The sequence below is a fragment of the Perognathus longimembris genome, chromosome 22 (genome assembly GCF_023159225.1).
Source record: "Perognathus longimembris pacificus isolate PPM17 chromosome 22, ASM2315922v1, whole genome shotgun sequence".
NCBI lineage: Eukaryota > Metazoa > Chordata > Mammalia > Rodentia > Heteromyidae > Perognathus > Perognathus longimembris.
In genome coordinates this window covers 14795017-14821107 of record NC_063182.1, presented here as the reverse complement: position 1 = coordinate 14821107, position 26091 = coordinate 14795017, and the positions used below count along the sequence as shown (strand labels likewise).

General features: G+C 34.6%; 1 protein-coding gene across 2 annotated transcripts in view; it reads left to right on the top strand.

The window, feature by feature from the left end:
• The window catches only part of Edil3 (EGF like repeats and discoidin domains 3), a 413819-nt gene that overhangs the window by 123318 nt on the left and 264410 nt on the right, over positions 1 to 26091 (top strand). The window contains exon 3 of one of the 2 annotated variants that reach the window (XM_048331380.1): positions 18005 to 18034. The exons of the other annotated variant lie outside the window; for it this stretch is intronic. Coding sequence (XP_048187337.1) covers positions 18005 to 18034 — 30 coding nt within the window. The remainder of the gene's footprint in view (positions 1 to 18004; positions 18035 to 26091) is intronic. 2 annotated transcript variants of the gene reach the window in all.

Genomic DNA, 26091 nt, shown 5'->3' with positions numbered 1-26091 from the left:
CCAGTCCTGGGCCTTGAACTCAGGGCCTGAGCACTGTCCTTGGCTTCCTTTTGCTCAAGGCTAACACTCTGCCACTTGAGCCACAGCGCCACTTCTGGCCATTTTCTGTATATGTGGTGCTGGGGAATCGAACCCAGGGCCTCATGTATATGAGGCAGGCACTCTTGCCACTAGGCCATATCCCCAGCCCCTATATTCACTTCTTAGATGCTATTGAAAAAATTGTTTTGTCCTGTTGTATAAATATTTCTGTAACATGGCTTACCATCTCATTAACTTATTGATTTTCAAATATTTCTCATGTATTACTCATTGCAATGCTTGCAATTTGTTAGCGTATAGCAATACATAGGTAACTATCTCATGCCTCCAGTCCTACCTACTCTGGAGGCTGAGATCTGAGGATTATGGTTTAAAATTATTCCACATAGGAAAGTTCATGAGACTATTATCGCCAATAAACTACCAAAGAAAGTAAGTGATGCTATAGTAGATTTCCAGCCCTGAACAAAATAGTTCAGGGGTAGCATCCAGATCCTGAGTTCAAGCCCCAGGACCAGCAAAAGAACAAAACAAATAAAAACAAACCCTAAGCACTATTACCTTATAATTCTAGCAATTATACTTTAGCTTTCCAAGGTAAAACTAGAAAATTAAAGAACCTTTGCTCTATCAACTATAGAAAGCTATGCTTTCCAAGCTCAAGAATAAGGGCCAGTTAGTGGTAAACCATTGATTTATACCACAAGACATAAAGGACAACATTCATAAAATCTCATATATAAACTATTAATGCCACTAGCCTGTTTTCTGAGGGTGCATTTCTTCCTAATTGAGGACAAGTACAAGTGGGCATGTAGCATTCATCTGTTTTACTTCACAAATAATTGCAATTTTTGTGGATTTAAATACACTTACCTTAGTGTTTTATTACATGAAGCAAGTGCATGCTCTTATCTAGGAGAAGATTCTTACTGCGCTCATACCAGAATCAGCCAGGTTGGCTGAAGGTTTCAGAGTGCTAGGTGTGGATGAGGGTTCAGCAGATCTATAGTACATTACCTGTTTTAGGGACAGTGGCAAAGGGATTAAGAATAGTATGTGAGGCAGAGAACTTTTCAAAGGATAAAAAAAGTCAGATGGAAGTGATTACCATTTCACATTGTAAATTTGAGGATAGAAGTAGGGGGAGTGTTTTATTATCTGAGACGACAATTTTATCAGAAGATCTTACTTAGTTGCTTCTTTGTTGGTTGTTTTGATTTTTGGGAAATACTTTTGCTTGTTTATTTACTTTGTGTGATACAGATGACTGAACAAGTTCTTCAAGCATGCTAGATACATGCTCTATGACTTCAGCCATGTATACAGCCCTGAAGATATTTTTTAACAATATAAATATTTGAAAAACATGTAAATATGTTTTTGGAAATTCATTTTCACAGTAATATGTACTACAAATGCATAAAGTCTAAGTTTGAGCTTATCCAATTTTTGTGATTATTTTGATAAAAAAAGAAGAGGTAAAAACACTAAAAAATTAGTGTAATTTTGTTGTACAAAGAAATTTCAATTTTCACACAACTTCATAGATCTGTTGAAACTTCTTCAATCAAATTCAACACATTTATGTTACTCTTGCTTATCTCTCTCCCTCCTCCCAGATACCACTTAATAATTGAGAGGGAGAAAAACTTTATTGTTTAATATTCACTTTAGGAAAATACATTTAAAAAATTAAAAATGGAAATGGACTATATCACATCACCCTTTAATTCAGATTCTTCCAAATTTCATTTTATTAAGTCAATTATGTCATTGCAAAATTTACAATTCTATACATTTAAAAGAAAGCTAATTTATAAGAAAGCTAATTTTAAGTGGTTAATGGGTAGAAATTGTAGAACATTTCTTTAGTATCAGCTACTTAGAAACAGAGGAGGAGGATAGCTTGAGCCCATGAGTACAAGAACAGTTTGGGCAATACAGCAGGATGACAACTCAAAGGCAAACAAATCAGTTAATAATTCCATACTAGACCACAAACAACTTTTAAAACTTCCAGTATATACTCACCAAATGTGTTTTTTTTTCTATTGGTCGGTTGTGGGTCTTGAACTCATGGTGTAGGCACTGTCCCTGAGTTCTTTTGCTCAAGGCTAGTGCTCTACAATGTGAGCTTGAGCCACCGCACCACTTCTGGGGTTTTAGTGGTTAATTGGATATAAGAGTGTGATGGGGACATTTCTGCCTACGATGGTTTCGAACCATGATTCTTTGTAGTTGTGGTTTCTGGCATGAGCCAGCAGTGCTGGGCTCTTTATTGACTTTTTAACATGAATGTGTTTCTGTATTCTAAGAAATTGTACCTTTACTCTCTTCTTTTCCCGATTGAGATTAACATGTATCAAATGCATTACCATAAACACAGTATGTCAGTTTTAAATTTTAAATTTAAGCAGTCTTGACAAGATGTTAATATTTTATCACCAGTGATATTGATATGTTGTTGGAGAATGAACAAAGTAGTCTTGCTATAATTACATTAGAAATAAAAAGTAATTTTCTTTAGCTTGAGTTGCTGAATGACATTAACAAGAAGGAAAAGGAGCGTTCTCTAAACTGCTTTAAACTTGGGTGTCAAAGGCTATATTTAAGAATTCATAGCCATGGCTGTTAATGTGGCCTAGTGGTGGAGAGCTTGCCTAGCATGCATGAAGTCCTGAATTCGATTCCTCAGTACCACATATAAAGAAGAAGCTGAAAGTGGCGCTGTGCCTCAAGTGCTAGAGTGCTAGCCTTGAGCATAAAGAAGCCAGGGGCATTGCTCATGCCCTGAATTCAAGCCCCAACACTGGCAAAAAAAAAACCCCAAAAAACCCAAACAATTTTATAGCAGTCATAGTTGGCTCACACCTGTAATCCTAGCTATTCAGTAGGCTGAGATTTGAGGATGAGCATTTGAAGCCAGCTCAGAGAAAAAAGCAAGTCTTTATTTCCACTAAACTATGAAAACAAATGGAAAAGGAGGCATGGCTGAAATTGTAGACAGCTAGCCTTGAGCACAAAAGCTCAGCGATAGTACCCAGTCCCAGAGTTCAAGCCCCAGGACATGCCAAAAAAGAAAAAGAGAGAGAGAGAGAGAGAGAGAGAGAGAGAGAGAGAGAGAGAGAGAGAGAGAGAGAGAGAGAGAGAGAGAGAGACAGGGAGAGGGAAAAAAAGGGAATTTGTAGGCAGCTTTGTGGTACAGGCTTACAATCCTAGCATGTGGAATATGAGGAAGGAGTTAATAATTTGTTAAGTAAGAAAAAAATACTTAAAGAGAAGAGATTGCTAACAAATATATAATTATAAAAGATTACTTTCATTTTACTCTGCTGTAAATTTTTTTTCAAAAGCAAGCTAAAATGGTGCATCTATCATCAAGTCCATTCTGGTTGAGAAAAACTACTAGGAAAGAAAAATTGTCTAAAATTAAGGCCCATAAACAAAGTATTTAATCAGAGAAAGTTTAATAATAATGATCTACAGGCTCCCAATTACCCAGAAGCTCCAGATAACTAAGAAGGTGAAATAAAGGAAGCAATAAGGAGATGATTTATGTCCATTTGTCATAAGTAAGGGCTACAAATGAATGATGGATATTCTCACTCCTCACTTTTCAAGTCACTAGTAACACAGAAAACTGAATGAAGTAGCTTTGACAAACCATAATTAACTACAAACAAATATTTTGACAGATTAGAATTAATTTCCTGAAATTATCAGGAATTTCCTAATCACTAACACACATTTCCAGGACTCCTACTACCTGCTAGACTTGCACTATAAATTATGAGAAACTGGTAGAATACAGTGCAAGTATACTGAAATGGAAAAAAAAGGCATAAATCATTTGTCAGGGAACTTAAAGTAGATGTCATTGTTTGTGTAGGTTTATTTAGCCACAGTGCCCAAGCCAAAGGAAAACTAAATGACATCTCAAGGTAACTTTGTGGTCTTAGAGAATTTATTATCCAACATATATCAAAGTATTTATGTGAAGACAATTTCTGTAATCCATACTACTTAAAACACAGTGGCAACACATAAATTCTGAGTGACTCAGATAAGGAGAAAAGTGTAGCTGATTCCTTTCAAAACATATTAAATTCTGCCCTTTGAAAGTGCAAAATTCATCATGCTGTACTTTAAGATGGATGATTTATACTTATTATTTATATTTTCTTTTCATCAAAGCATGGGAAAGAAAATAGAGAGGATGCAAGTTTAGCTCATCAGGAAAACAGAGGCACAGCAAGGGGATGTATTTTCTTAAGTACTGATCCTTGAAAAACAGTCAAATTCAAATAAAAATTGTCACCTTCTTTGCTTAGAATCTTGACAAATTCCCACAAAGTCTTTTGCTGGTAAAATCTACAATTGCAAAATCAGACCCTAAGTGCCTCATCTAAATCACAGCTAGCTATGGGGGTACAGAATTCATTCTTGTTTCTCATCTAAATGAGTAATTAAAAGCATTTTCATGAACCAGTCGGATGCCATATCAATTCAACTTCAGTCAATGGCTTTGGCTCCCCAGGCAATAGATGAATTGGGTGCATCACCAAACAGATGCCATCTTCAAAGATAAGATGTCATTAATTATTCGGGAGTAGCCACAGAGATCTCCAAAATTTTTGAATGTCAAACTGCCATAGTTAGCATCACCTCACAGTCAGACAGACAAGTTTTCAGAGTCATCACTTGAGAAACACTAAAAGATATTTGCCAAAAATCTTTTTGTGCAGTGTACTATCACTTTAATGCCAAAAATATATTACTGCTATAATCTGACTTGTATGTTAGCATATTCATTAATATGTATTCGTACAAATATATATTCAAGAATAGTTTAAAGGAATATATATATATGTTAGAGATAGAAATATGGATACATATGTAACTTTTTTATATTTGTATCATCACCCATATATAAAAAGTTGAGATAGTACCAACCTCAGTGTTAAATGAGGAGGTGGTTCTGTGATAAATGTGGAAACTAGTCTAAGATTCTTGTTCAATGGTAGAACAGAAATTAAACTCAAGACTCTTCTGCATGCTTTCTCTGCAAGACAGTGCGTATGTTCAAATTAATGTGAGGATGGATATCTTGTAACAATGATCAAACCTAAAGATATGTAATCTATTCAGTTTCAATGTTTGTCAGAGGTTGAGTGTGCTCTCCTAGAATTGTGCAGGCTGAAAGTAACTGAAACCCATTCTAGAAAGGACTGCCAGCCACTTTCTGGTGATAGACTTCAAGTATCAAATAAGACCAAGTTTATACTTTGTCTTTTCATTCGTAGTTTCTTTTCAGTAATCGCAGTTTCCTTCTTTATGGGTTTAAATAACTGAAGGTAGAATGTATTTAGGGGAAAATATAAATGTACTAAACATGTACAGGCTTACAGGCTTCTTTAATCTGCTGCTATTTCCTACACAGTGAGCATGACAACATTTTATATACATTTTAATACATTGATGATCATATGCAATTTAACTGCTTTAAAATGCCTGTGTGGGTGTGTTGGGCAAATGCCATAGTACCATATGATGAATGATAACTGAGCATCTGTAGATTTGGGTATCACAAAGGTGTCCTGGAACTAGTCTTTAATGGATACCCAGGGGTGACTTTATTTTGTTACTTTGGGACAGTTCTTCAACCCCCTGTGCCCTTCGGTCCTCACTTGTAAAGCAGGGACAACAGTACTGATTTCAAAGTGATTTTTTGAGGACATTTAATAAATTTAATACAAATAATCTTTATAAAAGAGCCTTATATATAAGTGCAATCTAGGAGCTACTAATATAAGTAAATCTTATATTCAATTCCAAAGTTACACACAGACAACCAAACCCCTGAATATTCTTCCATCATTTCAGTCACTAATAACATTATTGAAGTGTCCAATAAATCCTAACCCATTATTTTTATGTCAGAACTATTTTTTTTCTGCTTGTGCTTGAATATTCGAACTGAGGGTAATTTCGCTGCCAGTTTTTTGATTTAAAAAAATCCTTTCAACATATAATTTGAAAAGTCACCTCATTTGCGATGGGAAAAAAGGGAACCTTGTGTTTTATTATTTGAAAATTATGAGTAATGTAAGTAATGCTTGCATAATTAGGAATTGGCCCTTTAGGAATATAGCTTTTCTTATGCATAGAGCAAATAACTTACAAATTGATTTTTTCTTTATAAGATTGCAGAATGAGAATCTTGTAAAGGTATAATAAATGCCAAGTTGGAATTTATGACAACATATTAATACTAGGTTTTTAGTTGCAATAGAGCAACAGTAGCTCTTTGTGGCTTTGCACAAAGACAGAATTACAGAGAAAATAGAACATTAAGATCTTCCGTTTAGCAAATGTATGTTAAGCGTGCCTGGATGTCTTTTCTTGACCTTCCGGGAGATAACCTACCCTTTCAAATAACACCAAGATAACAAGGCTTCCCTTGGGATAGTTAGAGGATAGACACATCAATTTTAACTAAAGAGTGTAATGACTATAAGAGGGAACAAAAGGCTATGGGAATAAAGTGAAAGAAAGCACAATTCCAGTGCTGGGGGATAGACTTCATGGCTGGGATAAGTTTTGAGATGAACTGTAATGAAAATGTATATCATCAGTCAAAGTTAGTAAGTGGGGATATTTTTAAGTAAAGTATGGATGATTTTTTTTGTAACACAAAAATAGGATTAGTTGCTTGCTCAGATTGTAAGATGTTTTAGGGAATGTTGGGAGCAAAATTGGGAAGTATTTTGGACTGACTGTACAGAGAATCCAGACATATTTTTCAACCTTTTCTTTCCTATATGTTTTGTAGGATACCTGCCAAAATTATCCCAGGAATATGATCCTACCATCTCTTTTCCTATATCCATAGAACAAAACACAAAATTCTTAACTGAACAATATTTGGAATTTTTAAAAGAGTAGTTTAAGGTTCTTCATTTGAAATTAATTTTTCTGGCTTGTAGGAAGTCTCTTCCCTAATAGTTTCCAATTCTGCCTCTAAGAGAAATCTGTTTTTCATTTTATCCATTTATCATTTCAATTATGTTCAATAGGACTTTGCCTAATAAGTGGTTGAGCTTAAGTGAACTCTATGCACACCATTGCTGACACTGGTGCTCATTTCTAACCTACAATCTCGATCCTGAAACTAATTATCAAGAGCAATGGCTACAAAGGTTTAAAGGTAGTTTTCAGGAGAGACTTTTACAACTAATGTCATTTGCTGTAGAAAATCCCCTGAGAAGACACCGCATATCTTCTTCAGAAAGACAGCATCCTAATGATAGACACAAAGGAAATTGTTTCACTGAGAACAAATATGTGCTTTTCCTGTCTGTGAACTTTAATCAGCTACATGTGAACCACGTGCGGATTTGGTTGTTATTGCTAACAAGAAAGTGAAATACCAGAAGAATAACTCTAAGGATTCACTTGGTTTCAGAATTTTATAGTTCTGGGCTGGGGATGTGGCCTAGTGGTAGAGTGCTTGCCTAGCATGAGTGAAGCCCTGGGTTCAATTCCTCAGTACCACATATATAGAAAAGGCCAGAAGTGATGCTGTGGCTCAAGTGGTAGAGTGCTAACCTTGAGCAAACCTTGAGGCCAGGGAAGTGTTCAGGCCCTGAGTGCAATACCCAGGACTGGCAAAAAAACAAAAAGAAGCCAGAATTTTATAGTTCTTTCTCATTGCCCACATAGCATTGCTGCCACACTGGTCATATTCTTTGTGTTCTCACTCAAAATTTGACCTCTGCACCCCACCATTACTCTTTACATCATTATTATTATCATTGTTAAATATATTTTAGTAGTTGTACAAAAGGATTCCTATTCAACGTACCAGTGCATGTACAATACATCTTAACCTCCCGTTTCACCACACTAACCTTACCAACGAGAAGAAATTGGATCAGATTACAGGAACTGGTCCAGGAGATGGAGATGAAGGGATTGAAAAGGAAATTAATTCCTTACACTTCTCATAGCTAATGCAAGGTTTTGTTGCTAATAGAGCTACTCAACAAGACAGCTATAAACACAATTAAATTTTGTGCTAGTTAAATTACACCTGAAGTTATGTTTACATGCTTGTTAGTACATTTTAAAATACTTTGACAAATCTAAGTTTTTCAAGAGTAGGTTGGAAAAAGTAGTGACAAGAGTACAGGCACAATGCTTCCTACTTAAGGATAATTAAAGCATAATGAAAAATACAAAAATATGGTGCCAAGCAACTGTGAGCCATGAGTTTATCGCCAGTGTTTATGGAGAGAAATACATTGTCCCATCTCTGAGAGAGCGGTGGCAGGGGTTTGTTTGCTTTTATTAAATCATGAGTTATCCTTACTTGGAGTTTTGAAGAATATCTACGTTTTTGGTTGGAGGGCTTATTCAGTGACTTTCATGTTAATTTTCATTCAAAATTTTGTTTTTAAAAGTCATTAGCATTTTGCTTTCAGGACAAATTATTTCCTACACTTTCTCTTTTTCTTTCTATTTTCTTTTTGTTCTTTCTTTCTTTTCTTTCCTCCTCCCCTCCACTCCCCAACTCTATCACCCCCTTCCTTTTTTTTTTGGATCAGCACTGAAGCTTGAATTCAGGTACTTGAGCTCTCCCTTGCCTTCTTTCTCTCTCCAAGCTCCTACTCTACTATGTGAACCACACACCTTCACTTATGGCTTGTGATGGGTTAATTAGAGATAATAGTCTCAGGGACATTTTTGCCTGGCTGGCTTTAAACTGTAATCCTTACATATTAGCTTCCTGATTAGTTAGGATTATATATGTGAGTCAGCCTTTTACTAAGTGCCAGACCCTTTACTATCCCTTGATGGTTTAGAAGCGCTTAAATTAATAAAACACATTCACGAGTGAGAAAAATTCTTCTATTCTTATGTTTATTTATACTAGATGTTGGATCTAGAGCTTACACATTCCTATTTCAGTCTCTGCCACTCTGAAACAAGCTGAAAGGTAAAAACAGTAGATATGGGCCCTCGTTGAATAGCCTACACCTTTATTCAATTTTGCTGTCTTAAAGTTAGGTGTCCAGATTTTTTTTTCAATCAGTTGAGCTTCTTAAAGACATTCCAGTTAAATGCAATTTTATTCTATGGAAGCAGGTGTTGCAGATAAAGAAATTACATTGTCAATGTCATTTGATTAACACCAAAATGTAGTGTACTGAGTATTTCCTCTTAAAGAAGGTCCTAAGGATTATGAAAAGAAAACATTTAATTGTCACTCTTACTATTTAGGTAGAAAAAAACTTTCACAGAAGTCATTAACTCACTGTGGACTAAGTCCTGACAACATAAAATAAGCAGACTTAGAGCAGGGAATCTGAAACTGAGCTCTATCTTTTATGCTAGAGACAAGTTAAAATATATGAAAACAATCCTCATGCAAAGGAGAAACATCTTTCTTCAAGTGAAACAGCCACATTGCTTTTTTTTACATTTACTGGTTCAAAAGGATAGTTGTAATTAGATCAAAATGTGTGAGTGTGTATGTTGGGAAAACATTGCTTCAAAGTAATCTTAAAATATCTCAGTTTGCTTTGGAATGTAAACCTTAAGTTATTCTGAAATGTTTACCAATTTCAAAACTGATCACTAATGCCTTGTTATAATAATACTGACCACAGTGAACACTTAACTTGTTCATACACACATATCCACATAGGCACCCACATGTCACATATCAGGATTTTGCAGGGCAGTGGTTTCTTTTTTTTTGGCCAGTCCTGGGCCTAGGACTCAGGGCTTGAGCACCATCCCTGGCTTCTTCCCGCTCAAGGCTAGCACTCTGCCACCTAAGCCACAGCGCCCCTTCTGGCCGTTTTCTATATATGTGGTGATGGGGAATCTAACCAAGAGCTTCATGTGTAGGAGGCAATTCATTCTTGCCACTAGGCCATATTCCCAGCCCTGGCAGTGGTTTCTTGTCTTCACTGTGTCTTTTATTTTTTTTTAATTTATTTATTGCCAGTCCTGGGGCTTGAACTCAGGGCTTGAACACTGTCACTGGCTTCTTTGTGTTCAAGGCTACCACTCTACCACTTGAGCCACAGTGCCACTTCTGGCTGTTTTCTGTATATGTGGTGCTGGGGAATTGAACCCATATAAGAGGCAAGCACTCTTGCCACCAGGCCATATCCCCAGCCCTACACTGTGTCTTTATCTATTTCTAACACTAGTGAAACTACACATTATTTACATTCCATAAGAAGTAGATTGTTCAGAATTTCACCCTAAAATTATCCTTAGTGGATCCATATTAATGATTTGGTCTAATCAATAAACTACAGTTTAATGTTGTTTTGTTTGTTTTTTCCAGTCCTGGGCCTTAGAACTTAGAGCCTGAGTACCGCCCTGGATTCTTTTTGCTCAAGGCTAGCACTCTACAATTTGAACCACATTGCCACTTCTGGCCATTTTCTATATATGTGGTGCTGAGGAATCAAACCCAGGGCTTCATGTATATGAGACAAGCATTCTTGCCACTAGGCCATATTCCAACCCCTACAGTTAGATGTTTTATGTGTTAGAAAAAAAATAGGATTCAATTTATCATCGGATGATCGAATGGTACCCCAGAAAGATGGTGGAGGGCAGTAAAACCTAGTCTAAGAATGATGAGAAAACCACAGATCCCAAAACCTCTCTTTGTTTTGAATGCAAACTAGATACAGGACAAGCCCAGGCATGATTACTACAACCAATATGTTTACTAAAACAAGAAAGTAAATTTCACAGGAAGAAATGAAAGCAAAATAGTTTTTCATGTAATTAAGAAGTATAATTAAGAAGTTTGGCAAAAGACATTTAAGAATGTTTTTAAATGTTGCTTATAAAAATGAACATTTTATATTGAGTTTAGGATTATGAAATGTATTTACTCAACAAAATTATTTACTAATACAGTTTGTTTAAAACTTATTCTACCATGGCTTACATGGAATCTAAATATTTATTTTGAAATATCATTTGTGACAGAATCCTGGAAACCATCCAAATACCGTATACTCAAATTTATTTACATATATATATACTATATAATTCGTATATAGTATAATACTATACTATACTATACTAAGACAGTGCTATACTTCTCAATATAAATATTTCTCATTGTATCTATAATCACTTAGTATGATAAATGAATATGCAATTCATAGAACTATAAATTTTTTCTACTTTATAAGTATACTTACTATTAAATGTGTATACCTGTGTTCTGAGGTATAAACTTTCCTCAAAATGTATTTGTTATTATAATAGTAATTTAAATGATTTAATGAATATACTTCTAATTTCTAATGCAAATTTTAGCCCATTGTAACAATAAATTTTTAGCCAACCTTCTTAGCCCCTAGCTTTGTTCCAACATTAACATTTTGTGTGCAGTGATTCTGTGGTTTCTTTAAGTGGATGCTGTCACTAAGATTTGTGCTAATATTGTTGATCTATTCTTTACTTTTTATTTTCTTTGTTGTTGTTGTTGTTTGCTTTTATTTTAGCAGATTTGCTTTTAAGATGAGCTCATTTGTCCAGACTTAGAGAGATGAATTGAGGCTGAACTAAGCCGTATTTCACACAGAAATAAATCCACAGAACATGAGCCTGAGAGTGTAAGTTCTCCTCTGGCTTTGTGCTGTGAAACACAGCATTGGAGTGCTGTGCCCATCTGAAACTTACACATAGTGAACACAGAATCACCTATTCATGGCTTCTTAGGTTCCATCAAGAAGTGTTCACATTTAGAATAATTTATTCTTTCGTCTATTTCGTTTTCAAAATGGATTATAGAGTTATTAATTCTGTTGAAGTTAGGTAATATTAAAAATCATTTACATTAATTTCTGGTCTGCTTCTTCCCTTGTAACTTTCTTTCTCCATGGATTCTCTTACAATACTTGTGGATTAATTTACAATCTTCTTTGAATATGGTGAACAATAGTTTAAAAGTCAATCATTAAATTCACACGAGACTTCCTTTTCTCATTTTTAAAATTAGCTTTCTAAACATCTGTGCTTGGTACGCGTTATGTCTACTATCCAAAATTAAAGCATAACATTGCCCTTGGAAGAATGATAATATCTAACTTGGGATACAAGACTAGAAAATAGGTGCAGTTTCTATGTTGTACTAGTCTCAGGTAACAGCCTAAAATTCAGTGGAACATGGAAGGGACTAAATCCATAACCTGAAGACTGACATAAATACTAGAAATTAAAGTTATAAATGTCTCCAAATGGATTTGAAATCGTTTAATATAATTTAATCCAAAAGTACATCTAAATTAAATGTTCCTTTGTGATGTTATTAAAGATCATTAATCCCCTTTAAATAAAGAAAACGCATCCCAACCAGTCTTTCTAAAATACCAACTGGAATATGAACATAAACTGCATGAGACAGCATATGCTCTATCTTAATAATTATCTGGCTCAGTTTTATACAGTTAGTTCATGAAAATTTTTGTCAGTGGTAAAGCATGAAACCAAGGCTACCATTCATTATTATTTTTCTCATCTGTTACTTTTCTTGAATCCAAAAGGAAATTCACAAATACTTACTGTTACAGTGATTCATTGCATAAGTACCTTATAAAACCCCATGAGTGGCATATCTGCCAAATATAGATATTGCATTTTAAGATTCTATTCTAATGAACCATTTTAATTAGTTAACTATACTTGGGTGTTTTTTGAGTTGGTTTAGAAATTAAAGACTTGATTTTTCATAAGACAATAAATGGTCCCTAAAGCAAACTCTATCTCTTCAACTACTGTTCTTTCACTCTCCTACCTAAGGAGAGAACACTATATTGTTATATTACTAAAATGCATATATGTATATATGTAGACTTATATAACAAAACTGATGACCTTTGTGGAAGAGTGCAAAGGACTTACTGGATTAAACATGCTTACTTTTTGAAGGGCAGACAGGATTGGAGTTTGATTCAAGACTTCATGCTTGTTTGACTGGCATCCTACTCCTTGATCCATGCCTACAGTTCTGGTTTTTGTTGGTTATTTGGAAATGAAGTCTCATAGGCATTTGCACAAAGGTTTGCCTCACACCATGATCTTCCAGATTTCAACCTCCTCAGTAGCTAGGAACACAGTCATGAGCTATCATAGCCCTCATATGTTCATCCTTACTGTCTTTCTTTGTATATATTTCTTGAATCTCTATAGTGTTCCAGGAACAAATAGAATATATGGTGATCAAAACAAAATGAAAACTTTCCCTTAAGAAATTCTTCGTCTTACAGGAAAGAAAAATTATTTCTGTGTGTGTGCGTGCATGCTCGCGCCTGTGCATGTTGAATACTAAGTACATTTGTGCTTCATTATTCTTTGTATACTGTCAACTATATGTTTCCCTTAAGTCTAGGTCAAAACTCAAAGTGAATGTGAAAATTTTCAAAAACAAAAGTTCCAAATATTTTAATACTTTACAGTTCTAAACTTGTAGAATTAATCACTAGTTACATGGTCTGAAACGTTGAGTAAGAGATAAGGAGGGTTACTTTTTTGTACTTTCACACGGATAGATGTTGGTAAGCTATTTTCAAGCCTTTTGTCATGTTTCCATGGGACCATTAATTAAGAATAAGAAACAAATTGGTCACTGGTAGCTCGCACCTGTGAGCCTAGGTACTCAGGAGACTGAGATCTGACAACCAGAGTTCAAAGGCAGCCAAGACAGCAATTAACCAGCCAAATAGCTGTATCAGAGAGATGGCTCAAATGAGAGAGCCACAGCCTTCGTGGAAAATCTTGGCAACAGCAAAGAGACCCTGAATTTCAGCCTCAATATAGGCAGTAAAAAGAACACAATAAAACAAAGACCAAACAAAACATTTTATGTAATCATTTCTTGAATATTTATCTAGACAACTTCACACTTATTTTGATGGCCTGCTTTACAAAGTAGAAATAATTGTTCACTCTTATTTAACTTAACCGTGCACACAAATTCACACATTTTAATTAATGACATTTAATACCTCGATAGTTATAAAAATAATGCATAAATATGGTTATCATTATCTTTACTGATGTTACATAAAATATTTTAAATATTGTAGAATTCTGTATTGGTTGTTTTCATTGTTTTGCTTAAGAAAATGATTACACATATAATTGAATGTTTACGGAAATATTTTAATATTTTTGCATAATAACTGAACTTATGGTATAATCAAGCAAATGATCAATAACTCACTGTGATTTAAGCAACCAATATACAAAACAGATTATGATATGATATGATAAAATGTTTATTTTATTTTTCATAGTTGATGACATCAATGAGTACAATATTTTGATTTTGTTTTGTTCATATATTGCATTAGTTTTATGTTGTGGAGTTATTTTCACATTTACATACATGCTTTACAACCTGTTCCAATCAATCTCACCTGCTCCATTTCTCTCCCTGCCCCTCTGCCCCTCTTTCTAAAACAACTTAAGAATTATTTTTAGTGAGTAATTTTAGTAATAAAAATTGAGAGAAGCAAGGCAGAAACAGAATATGTAAGAGGTGAGAAGAAACAAAGCAATCAGAATCTGTGTAGTGAAGGTGTTTATTTTTACATTACATCTATTTCAATTTAATATACAGCTTATTGGGTTTAAGCAGTTATTGAACTACATACACAGTTGGTGCTTGCTTAAAAGAATAAAAAGAGAGAACATGAAGGAAAGGAGAGTTTGCATGATTCTCTCACCTTTTTAAAGCACTTCTCTACTACATGTACCTGTGCCCACCCAAATGTCCTGAAAAAGAATAAAAGAAAAGACCAGCTTCAAAACCAGAGTAGTAGGTTTATTGTACCATATGATGGGAGGAGCCTAGTAGAAGAACAAAGGTCAGCAGCCCTACTTGTCTTCTGACAGCACAGATGGGGTCCATCTGTGAGTGAATACTTATTGTCCCAACTAATTTCTTGTGAATCTTGTTACCTTTTAAAGGGGCAAAACAAATTAAGTAATGTTGTAGCAGAATGCTCATGTCATACTACAAAATAAAGAGAATACAGGTTTATTTGAAACTTCAAGTCCAGATACAGCTACAAGATTTTTAATTAGTATCCTACAGTTGCTCTGCATTATCAAGATTATATTTTCTTTTTTCTGCATTTTACTATGGAGCAGTTCCAGCATTTTTCAAAGCTCATGTCATAGTTCCATGGTTTTTGTCACCTACTTCCAAGGGTCGCTTCCTTGTTGCTATCCTAAAGATATAGGGGGGTGTTTGTTCTCAGACACTTTCTCTGAAGTATGAAAAAGATTCCTTTCAAATTGTCACTAGCATCCCAAATACATTTCTTTTCTATCTGTTTTTCTTCTTGAGAACATGAGACTGAGAGAGATCATTTTGGTAATTTGTTACAATGATACATTCAACCGTTGAAAACTCAAGTATAATCTTCTTCATTGTTTTCCTTTAGGCTTTGGTTTTTTCTGTGCTTACTAGCCTTTCCTAAAAGTTCTTGCTTTAGGAAATTTCGGTATAAAATTTGGCAGGATCAAATCTCAGCTCTACTTATCTGTATTTTGGGATTGTAAGGGAAATAGTTTCCAAAGAACAGCAGTTTTTTTTTCTATTTTTAAATCTCTTTAGCTAAAAAGAGATCGCCTCAGCACTTATATCAAATGGAGTTTCTTATGTTTCTCCTTATGCTTATATCCAATTAACATTAGCAAGGCTTTGGCCACTATTTATATCCCAACACTTATAAATAGGTGTGACCATGTCTCAATATTCTCTCTATAATCTAGTACTTCCCTTTCTTTCTAACGAGACATTGAATCAACCCTTTACTGGAAAGTAACACATAATGGAAAGAATTTGGTTATAAAGCCAAACTGACATACTCTCTAATTCAAATTGACATGTTTCTAAAGTAAATCTTCTCAGTCACTCTTAATCTATGTAACTTCCTTTAAATTTTCATCTCATTAGTTGCTTTGTTAACTCAATAAATTCACACACAGAAAGCAATCAACTGTGTGATTTTTTTTTTCTTTTTTTTCATTCTGATTCTCCAGACTCTAACAGATTATAAAAATGACCCTTGTAAATCAACACTTCTGTAAGCCTCTCTGGCATTTTCCTAAAAGGAAATTCCTGGAAGCTTCCAATAACTTTCCTCTTTGAACATGTTATGATATATTTTGGACACGATAGAGCAGCAAACAGCTTTTTAAATATTTATATTCTCAATGTCATGTACGCCAACTGTGTTTGCTCTCTCCATTTCTTTATGTGCCAAGGAGACAAGCCAAAATACGAGAAGAAAATACTGTCAGGACACAAAGTAAGCTTGTCTAACGTGTACCCTGCAGATGTAACCTAAATGCAGAAGAGTGAGGACTGCTTCCTGGCTACACAGGGATTTTTTGATTAACAAGTGAGCTGGAAACAGAGCTCCTTTATAAGCAATTTAGCTGAGTAAATTCTTATTTTAATACTTCAGGGATCAAGTGAAAGAACATTGGCTTGTGTTGGATAAGTCAATGATAATATTGCACCCCTCCCAGGCCATGTCTGGAAGTGAAAAGGTGAATAGGTAAATTTTAGGCAACGTGGTAAGGCTATGCATATAAAATGTGTTTCTCTCTTATTGCTGCTGATCCATCCCCCACATTTGCACAGCAGTAGGTTATGGCCTTAGTATCTTGCCACTCTCAAACATCTCTGCCTTACAAACAGGAATCGGATGATTCACACTTTAATGAGTTACAGTTAATGTGACTTTATATTGATATTACCTGGTAATGTCTAGATTCCAGCTACAAAATAGAACCATTTAAAGAGATTCTCACTTAATTGGTTTGAAATGGAGCCCAGAACTTGACATACTAATAAACATCCAAGATTATGAACCACCTCTTCTGGCTAAAACTGCATTTTCATAATGTGGCCTGTGCTTCTATAGCAGCCATGTTTATTCATGTGTGGGTTGCAGAACACATGGTTAAACCACCTGGGGCCATCCTGTAAAATGAACACCCTGTATTCCTACCATGGACTCATCATCACTGAACCAAGCAATGTGTAGAACCTGCGAATATGAGTGTCTGTGTATGTGTGTGAGTGTGTGTGTATGTGTTTGTGGAGATGAGGTAATAAGGGAGAAAAAAGGGGTGGATGGAGGTCAGTAAAAAGACTGGCAGTGGTGCTGGGAATATGGCCTAGTGGTAAGAGTGCTTGCCTCATATACATGAAGCTCTGGGTTCGATTCCCCAGCACCACATATGTAGAAAACTGCCAGAAGTGGTGCTGTGGCTCAAGTGGCAGAGTGCTAGCCTTGAGCAAAAAGAAGCCAGGGACAGAGCTCAGGCCCTGAGTCCACGGCCCAGGAATGGCAAAAAAAAAAAAAAAAAAAAAAAGGAAAAAAGAAGACTGGCAGTGGTATGTTCTAGAAACATGGTTAGCAAAAATCATTTCAAATTAATAATATTTCATGTATAACATTCCTTCATGGAATTAATGTTTGATCATTGAAAGTGCTTTTAGCTCCTCTTGGCTAATCTGAAACCATTGGTAGGATATCTCTAGGTCATATATAATGAAATTTAAAAATATATAATTTTCATTTATATACACCAAGGCTTGCTCTGTTTGCAAATAGAAGAATGATAAAATTTCGGCTAGGAAACAGGTTTGTACTAAGTGTACATTTGAGAATATGACAGTATGTATAAATCTAATGTAAATATTCACAAATCTATTATTAGATAATCTGAGAATTCTAATGCATTCAGAATTTTAAATTTAAGGGCTTATCAGTAATTTTTTGGAAATGTGAAGCATTTTAATGTTCTCTCTTTCTCTCCCCATCTCTTTCCCCTACCCTTCCGCGAACCTCCACCCTCTTCTTGTTCCTCAATGTTCTTCTTCTTAACAAAGCATCAGATGAAGAAGATCCAACTTCAGCAGGTAAAACTCCTACACTTTGAAATTTAATTCAATGTATTTAACCATGGAGACTCAATCTTTTGAAAATAGGCATTATTTTATTTACTATTGCTTTTCTTGGGCTCACTGTACTGTATCACAGGTGAATTATGTTGGCTAAGAATTTTGAGGAAAAAAGTCAAAAATGAACTAATACAGAGAAAAAAACAGAGCATTGATCTTAAAGAGAACTTCAATAATGAGAATATTAACAAAACACTGAAAAAATGGCATGTAGAGAAGGATAACTTTTTTAAAAGATTGAAAAAGGAAACGTTTATGATCCAATGCTTTTTAAAATTTTCTTTTACTTTACTTTTCTTTTCTTTTTTTGTTTTTAGGTCAGGGCCTTGAACTCGGGCCTGGGTGTTTCTATTGCTCAAGGCTAGCGCTCTACCACTTTTGAGCCACAGCTTAACTTCCTGTTTTCTGGTGGTTAACTGGAGATAAGTCTTAGGGACTTTTCTAACCAGACTGGCTTTGAGCTATGATCCTCAGAATCTCAGCCTTCTGAGTAGCTAGGATTATAGCACCTTCAAATACTTTCTTTGTATCAAATAGGTATATATACATATATGACATTCAATATTATGATTAACAGTTACATGTGTACTTCAATTACATATTTAAAAATTTTTAATCTTTATATATATTTAATCTTTTTTATTTTTTATTTAATATTTTAATAAATATTTAATCTTTACTTATAATACAAATGTCTGACATCTACCACAACATTGTCTCTTGCTCAACAAAAATACATTTATGAAGCAGAGGCAAGGGCTTGAACTAACTACCATGGAGAGTGCAATGGTAGAGAAGACAAGCTATTTTTCAACATAGTTCCAGGACCAAAGAGAAAAGCCCAGAGACTAAAGCCAGACACATTTAGAAGGATTAAGTGTGAAGAATAGCTCATTTGATTAACAATTGGTAAAGGACTACTCTAGCAGACTCATAGAATGACAAAAATTGCGTATGGCCTGAGACTGCAGGTATTAGAAGCTCTGAAATGAAAAAGTTGATGTCAGCATTAGACAAACTCCATCTTAGTAACTGAGGGATACAGTTATACTGAGACACATCACCAGGACATGTTTAGTAAATCTGAAGACTAGAATGAGGCTTGGTTGTACAAGAAGAAAGGAGTGTGGCATAGTTACTGGAACTCTGGTAGAAAATACAAGTTCAATTCATAAACCAAACATATTTCTATGGCCTAATCTGCAACTTGCATCTCATTGCAAAACCAGGGAAAGTAAGAATGTCCTATATCAAGAAAACTAACAATAACAAATGTTGGAGGGGATGTGGCCAAAAGGGAACCCTACTTCATTGTTGGTGGGAATGTAAACTGGTTCAGCCACTCTGGAAAACAGTATGGAGATTCCTCAGAAGGCTAAACATAGAGCTCCCCTATGACCCAGCAGCCCCACTTTTGGGCATCTACCCAAAAGACCACAAACAAGAACACACTAAAGCCACCAGCACAACAATGTTCATCGCAGCACAATTTGTCATAGCTAGAATATGGAACCAATGCAGATGCCCCTCAGTAAATGAATGGATCAGGAAAATGTGGTACATATACACAATGGAATTTTTGCCTCTATCAGAAAGAATGACATTGCCCCATTCATAAGGAAATGGAAGGACTTGGAAAAAATTATACTAAGTGAAGGTCCAAAGAAACATGGACTCTATGGTCTCCCTCATAGGGAATAATTAGCACAGATTTAGGCTAGTCACAGCAGAGGATCAAAAGAGCCCAATAGCTATACCCTTATGAACACATGAGATAATGCTAAGTGAAATAAACTCCATTTTGTGGAAATGAGTGTTATATCACTGTTGTAATTACATTCAACATATGATGTGAAACTGTAGCTTCTATTATTGATGATCTTCTTGTATCCCCTCCCTGTGGTGTACCTGCACTATCTCTGTATCTTATCTGAGTACACTGGAAACCGTGTATACTGGTATTAGAACTAGGAAACTGAAAGGGAATACCAAAATTGAGAGACACAGGGTAAAAAAGACAAATGACTACAAAAGCAATACTTGCAAAACTGTTTGGTGTAAATGAACTGAACAACGCATGGGCGAGAAAGGGAAAGGGGGAGAGGGGAGGGAGAATGAGGGAGGAAGTAACAAACAGTACAAGAAATGTATCCAATGCCTAACGTATGAAACTGTAACCTCTCTGTACATAAGTTTGACAATAAAAATTCAAAAAAAAGAAAGTAAAAATAAGAGATCAAACTTTATACCAGCAAACAAAATAATTACCTTTCATGAACTCCAATAACACATACATATCCATAACCTATGATACTAGTTATAATTGCCTTAGCAATAGAATCACAGTTTCAGAAAAGTCCTCCTGTTTCATTTTGATAAAGTCATTAGATTATTTATGATTGATTTCAATGACAGGAACTCTCTCATTTGTTCTACTCTAGTAAGGGTTGTATAACCTTTTTTTCTTTTTAGGAGCATCCAGATCACATAATTCAACAGCACACTTACACTCACGGATCCTAGAACTTCCTCTACCCAGTTTCTGACATTGTTTCATCCTTATTCCAAATCTCTGCTGTTTTTAGACTTGTGCAAATACTTCCTCTGTATTTCCATATCTTGACTGAATTTTTCCTTTGGATATCAATCTTTGCCATGATCCAAGCCTCAGTCAGTTCCTCTCTTCCTATCGGCTTACATTCCACACTTTATTCGTGCTTTCTGCAAGTTTCCTTTGCAAAATAATTATTCTTTGGCCAAGAATCAATTGCAACCCAGTGATAATTATATCAAAGTGTAACCATTTTGTGTGATGTAGTTCTTAATTTAAAGTGGCCCTCATAACTTCTGTCTTTACAATCAGTTCAGTGATACATTATTTTCCCACAATGTTCATCTTATAGCAGTGTGATAGAGAACATCATCGAGTTCATGCTTTGATAATATTTGTTACTAGATATGAGGCCAGGTTTTTCTTGTGATTTTTGTACACATTTTCAAGTTAGAAAAAAAGTTTCAAAGAAATGTGTAAAGTATGTGATTTACTATAAAAGTAAATCAAAATTGAAAAAAATCAGTCATTTTATACAGTAACAATCATTTAAAACTAAAACTGACAGTAGAAATTAAATAATTTAATTTTATCAAAAGACTTGAGGAGAATGATTCTCTAAGGAGTTAAATCTTGAAAATATAATATTTTTAAAAAATTTTATAAGATATTTGAATAATTGTGGATTCTTTTAGTTCTTGCTTGGTCCTCTTGCCCCAGATATTTCACATTTACTTTTCTTAGCTGAATATTTAAAATTCTGTTCTTGTGGATTTTTATATTTGCCAAATATGTGTCTTCTTTATAAAATGGCTCTCTGTAATTCATCTGTTATGATTAATTTTCTATGTTCTTAGTTTCCTGTCTTTCCATAAATAGATTTTTATGCAGAAAGATAAATTTTCTAGCCTCAAATGCATTTTCTGGATTTCCTTTAATTTGTTTTTCTTCCATATCATTTTTCCATCCTGCTTAAATTGTCAATATGATGGACTTATTTTTATGAAAATAACCATAAGTTAATTCAAATTTCTTATGTCTATTCAGGATATCTTTACCCAGTTCATATTCTTCTTCAGATTTGCAAAATCCCTGGACAAAATTCCTCCAAATATGTTAATACAATATTTTTTTCTAGTAAGCCATGCCTTAAAATAAAATAATAAAACAATTAGGAGGATTGAGAATATGGTGTAGTGGGAGAGTGCTTGCCACGCATACAAAAGCTGAAAGTGGCACTGTGGCTCAAGAGGTAGAGTGCTAGCCTTGAGCAAAAAGGAAGCCTGAGACAGTGCTTAGTCTCTGAGTCCAAGCCCCAGTACTGGTAAAAAAAAAAAAAAAATAGAAGCTGTGCATTGATGGCTCATATCTGTAATACATGTTACTCAGGAGGTTGAGCTCTGTGGATTATGGATGGAAGCCACCCCAGGCCAGAAAGACCATCATGACTCTTATCTACGATTAACACCAGAACATCCAAATGTGGAGCTGTGGCTCAAGTGGTAGGGCATTAGCCTTGAGACAAATAGTCAAGGGCATTGCCCAGACCCTTCGTTCAAGGCCCATAAATCACACACACACACACACACACACACACACACACACACACACACACACACACACACACACACACACAGAGAGAGAGAGGTAAATGAGGATTTTCTATTTTCTTCCAATGAGTCACAGCTTCTGTTTGATAGTTCTTAAAATAGTTTAAATTTTAAAAAATGATTACTGTTCAGTAAATCTTATATATTAACTTAAGCCCCTTCCCAAGTAGATATTATTGCTCAACAAATTATTTCTTAAAGGGGCTGGGGATATGGCCTAATGGCAAGAGCGCTTGCCTCATATACATGAAGCCACTGGGTTCGATTCCCCAGCACCACATATACAGAAAATGGCCAGAAGTGGCGCTGTGGCTCAAGTGGCAGAGTGCTAGCCTTGAGCAAAAAGAAGCCAGGGACAGTGCTCAGGCCCTGAGTCCAACGCCCAGGACTGGCAAAAAAAAAAAAAAAAAAAAAAAAAATTCTTAAATATTTTCAATTCTTGGAATTTATATGACAAATCTAGATTGTTTTTCTTGAACAAATATACAGAATTGGGTTTATATTTCAATAGGCTTACATTCTAATTGTTCAAAACTATTTTAAAGGAAATAATAGATTTGTCTCAAAAAAGTGTACAGTATGAAATATATACGGAAGACATAAATAAATCTGAGGAAAATACTAATATATTAAACTGTGTTTTACGTATAACATAATGCTGCAAAGTGACCTAGGACTTTAACTTTATAAGAGAGAATTTTTGCTTCACCTTTCAGTTCTTATCAGACTGACATTATTTAAAAATAAATATGAGCCATTCACTCTGTTCCTATGTAACTCTTAAATAATATATATTAAAGAATAAAATACTCATTGTTTTCCAAATCATAGTCTGCCTTTCGTTATTCTTTTATTTGCCCTTGTAAATTACCTTGTAAAAAGCAACTGCTTAGCATTGCACTGATAGATAGAGCAGACCCAAAGCACCTGGCATCTGCATGTCTAGTCCTGGGGATATGCCCACCATTGATTGTGAAGCATCCATTTTTAATCATTTTCATCTCACAGTGTCCTGAGAGGAGGTATTAACCTAAAGGAACATGTTCTCAAGCATCTGAGTTATGAAGGCAGTTTTGCTTCACACCTGCTTTGATAACTACTTGAAGCTTCTTTTTATTTATCCTAGTAGAATCCGATGTTCATTTAAACATCCCATTTCATTGAGGAGAATAACATATCTTTGAAATAGACTAGGATTTCTTTCAAGCTGAGGTTCCTTCCAAGATCTAATTATGAAGTAATGAGATTCATATTTTTCATAGCACAAGAGATTCATATTTTTAAAGGAAACATAACAAATACTGTACCTCCAAAAACTCACCTTTAGAGGCAATCTATTTAATTCAATTGCATTGCTGTGGCACAGTTAGTTTCTGGAATGCAATCTTTGAAATTCTCTGCACTGTTTGTGACACTATAACATCAATTATCCATTTATTAATGCAGAATTGTACTATTATACATATTTAAAATCTCAGTCTAAATTATAAAATGTATGGTATTCTCTATGTATTTATGAAGTATAAAGTTCATAAGGTATTTAAATATAAAACTGTATATATGGTCCTAATCCCGGTCCATTAGAGGATAGAGATCATTGCCTTGATTCAATAATTACTTGTTTGGTTTTCTTTTTTGCCAGTCCTGGGGCTTGAACTCAGGGCTTGAGCACTGTCCCTGGATTCTTTTTGCTCAAGGCTAGCACTCTGCCACTTGAGCCACAGTGCCGCTTCCAGCATTTTTCCATATATGTGGTGCAGAGGAATCGAACCCAGGGCTTCATATATAGGAGGCGAGCACTTTACCACTAGGTCATATTCCCAGCCCCTGACTCAATTCTTTCTGAAGATGAATCTTGTCAGCTCTGTGATGTCATAGACAAAGCAGTCCATTACTTCAGCACTTTCGCCAACTCAGTGGAAACGTTTTGATGTGTTTATATTTAAATTAACATTTTTGGCTATTGAAGAATATTCTTAATTCACGTATATACAAAAGGCAATAGATTATTGGCTGCCATTAATAAATATTTGAATCTAGAGGTTTATGGTGGTGAAATAAAATCCATTAATGAAACAGCATATATTCTGTATAGCTACAGGCAGAATAAAATATTTAGATATTTTACTCAGCTTTTGAAATGTGCAACATTGGTGCTAGAATAACATTACTTTCTTCCTTTTTTTAGAACTTTAAAATTTTTTAAAAATTTTTATTGTCATACGGATGTACAGAGAGGTTACAGTTTCATACGTTAGGCACTGGTTATATTTCTTGTACTCTTTGTTACCTCCTCCCTCATTACTTTCATTTATGGTGAATGGTTGTTTTCTTAATTATGATGCAGATTTGCTTTACATCTCTCAATTTTCTTAGAGTTTATATGTGCAATTATTTTACAACTCATGTGTTCTGAAAAGTAATGATATCACACCCTTTATTTTCTAATCACCAGGAATAGTTTCTGTATTTTGATCTTAGTACATTATTGCCTTGGAGTAAAAAGATAGAACTGCATATTCATACCTGTTTATCCTCACATTTATTATATAACTTTTTCATTTTGTTCAGAAATACCTATTTATCCAGAAACACTGCGATATGTTGAGCAAGTTTATGCATTATTTTATCTAGTAAATTCTTGTTTGTTAATATGAGGCTTAATAAAGTTTATTGTTAAAATACGTAGAAAATAGTCAGAAATAAATATTTACCAGTAGAACAAAGAAGAAATTATTGCTTCTAAAAATTTGCCCTGGTTAATTTATGTGATTAGTAAGAAAAATATCAAACAGTGCCTACTTCCTTAACTGACAGATATGTAATAGTGATATTGAAGTTTGGGATAATAATTATGTAGTAATTTCTTGTTATATCTTCTTGTTGTTGTTGTTATGAGTTTGCTGGTCCTGGAACTTTAACTCAGGACCTGAGTTCAGGACCTACTTCTCTAGCTCTACTTCTCCAGCTCTACTTCTGTCATTTACTTTTGTGATTTAATTGGAGATAAGAGTGTCAAGGACTTTCCTGCCTGGGCTGGTTTCGAACCACAATCTTCCAATCTCAGTCTCCTGGGTAACTAGGACTGTAGGTGTGGATTTATTTTGTATATTTACTAAGATTTATTTGTTAGTAGAATAGGATCCCATTTCCTGTGGGTAAGTTAAAAGATTGTATGTTTCATATTTCTGTTTAGACAAGAATAAGTATAAACAATCACAGAAGAATAAAATAAGATCTTACTGTAAAGAGCTTTCTATATCTTCACCCACAGATCTGTGAATACATATGTATTTATATAATCTATCATCTTTCCCTAAAGAGTAAAACAGGAATAAATAGATCAAATCTTATTGTCAGGAAAAATAAATAGAATACCATGGTGTGGCTTGAAACGACTGTATTTCAGTTGTATTTGTGAGTGTCTAGAAATACATATTCAAGAAGATTATTGTATATTGTGTGATTGTTTTAGTTTCAAGTAACATAAAATTTAATTTGGTCTTGATTGTGTAATGAGGAATGTTTTAACTCACAGAATTTATAATGTATGCATCTTAAAACTAGATTTCCTTCTGCCAATAGCTATATGCATCCTCTTTAAGTCTATAAGAGGGCAAATAAATTACATTAATTTTCCTGAATTTAATTGAAGAATCTTGAAATTGCTTCAATTAGATAGATTTATATTACTTTTGCAACTCCAGACACAATCAGATAGTCAAGACCTTCTAGAGTTTATGCTGAGAATCATATCTATGTGGCTATGTTGTGAATACGTACTTAAGAATTGGAACATGCACTAATAATAGAAACAGGAAATAAATAGTAGGTCGATAATAGGTGAGGCCAAA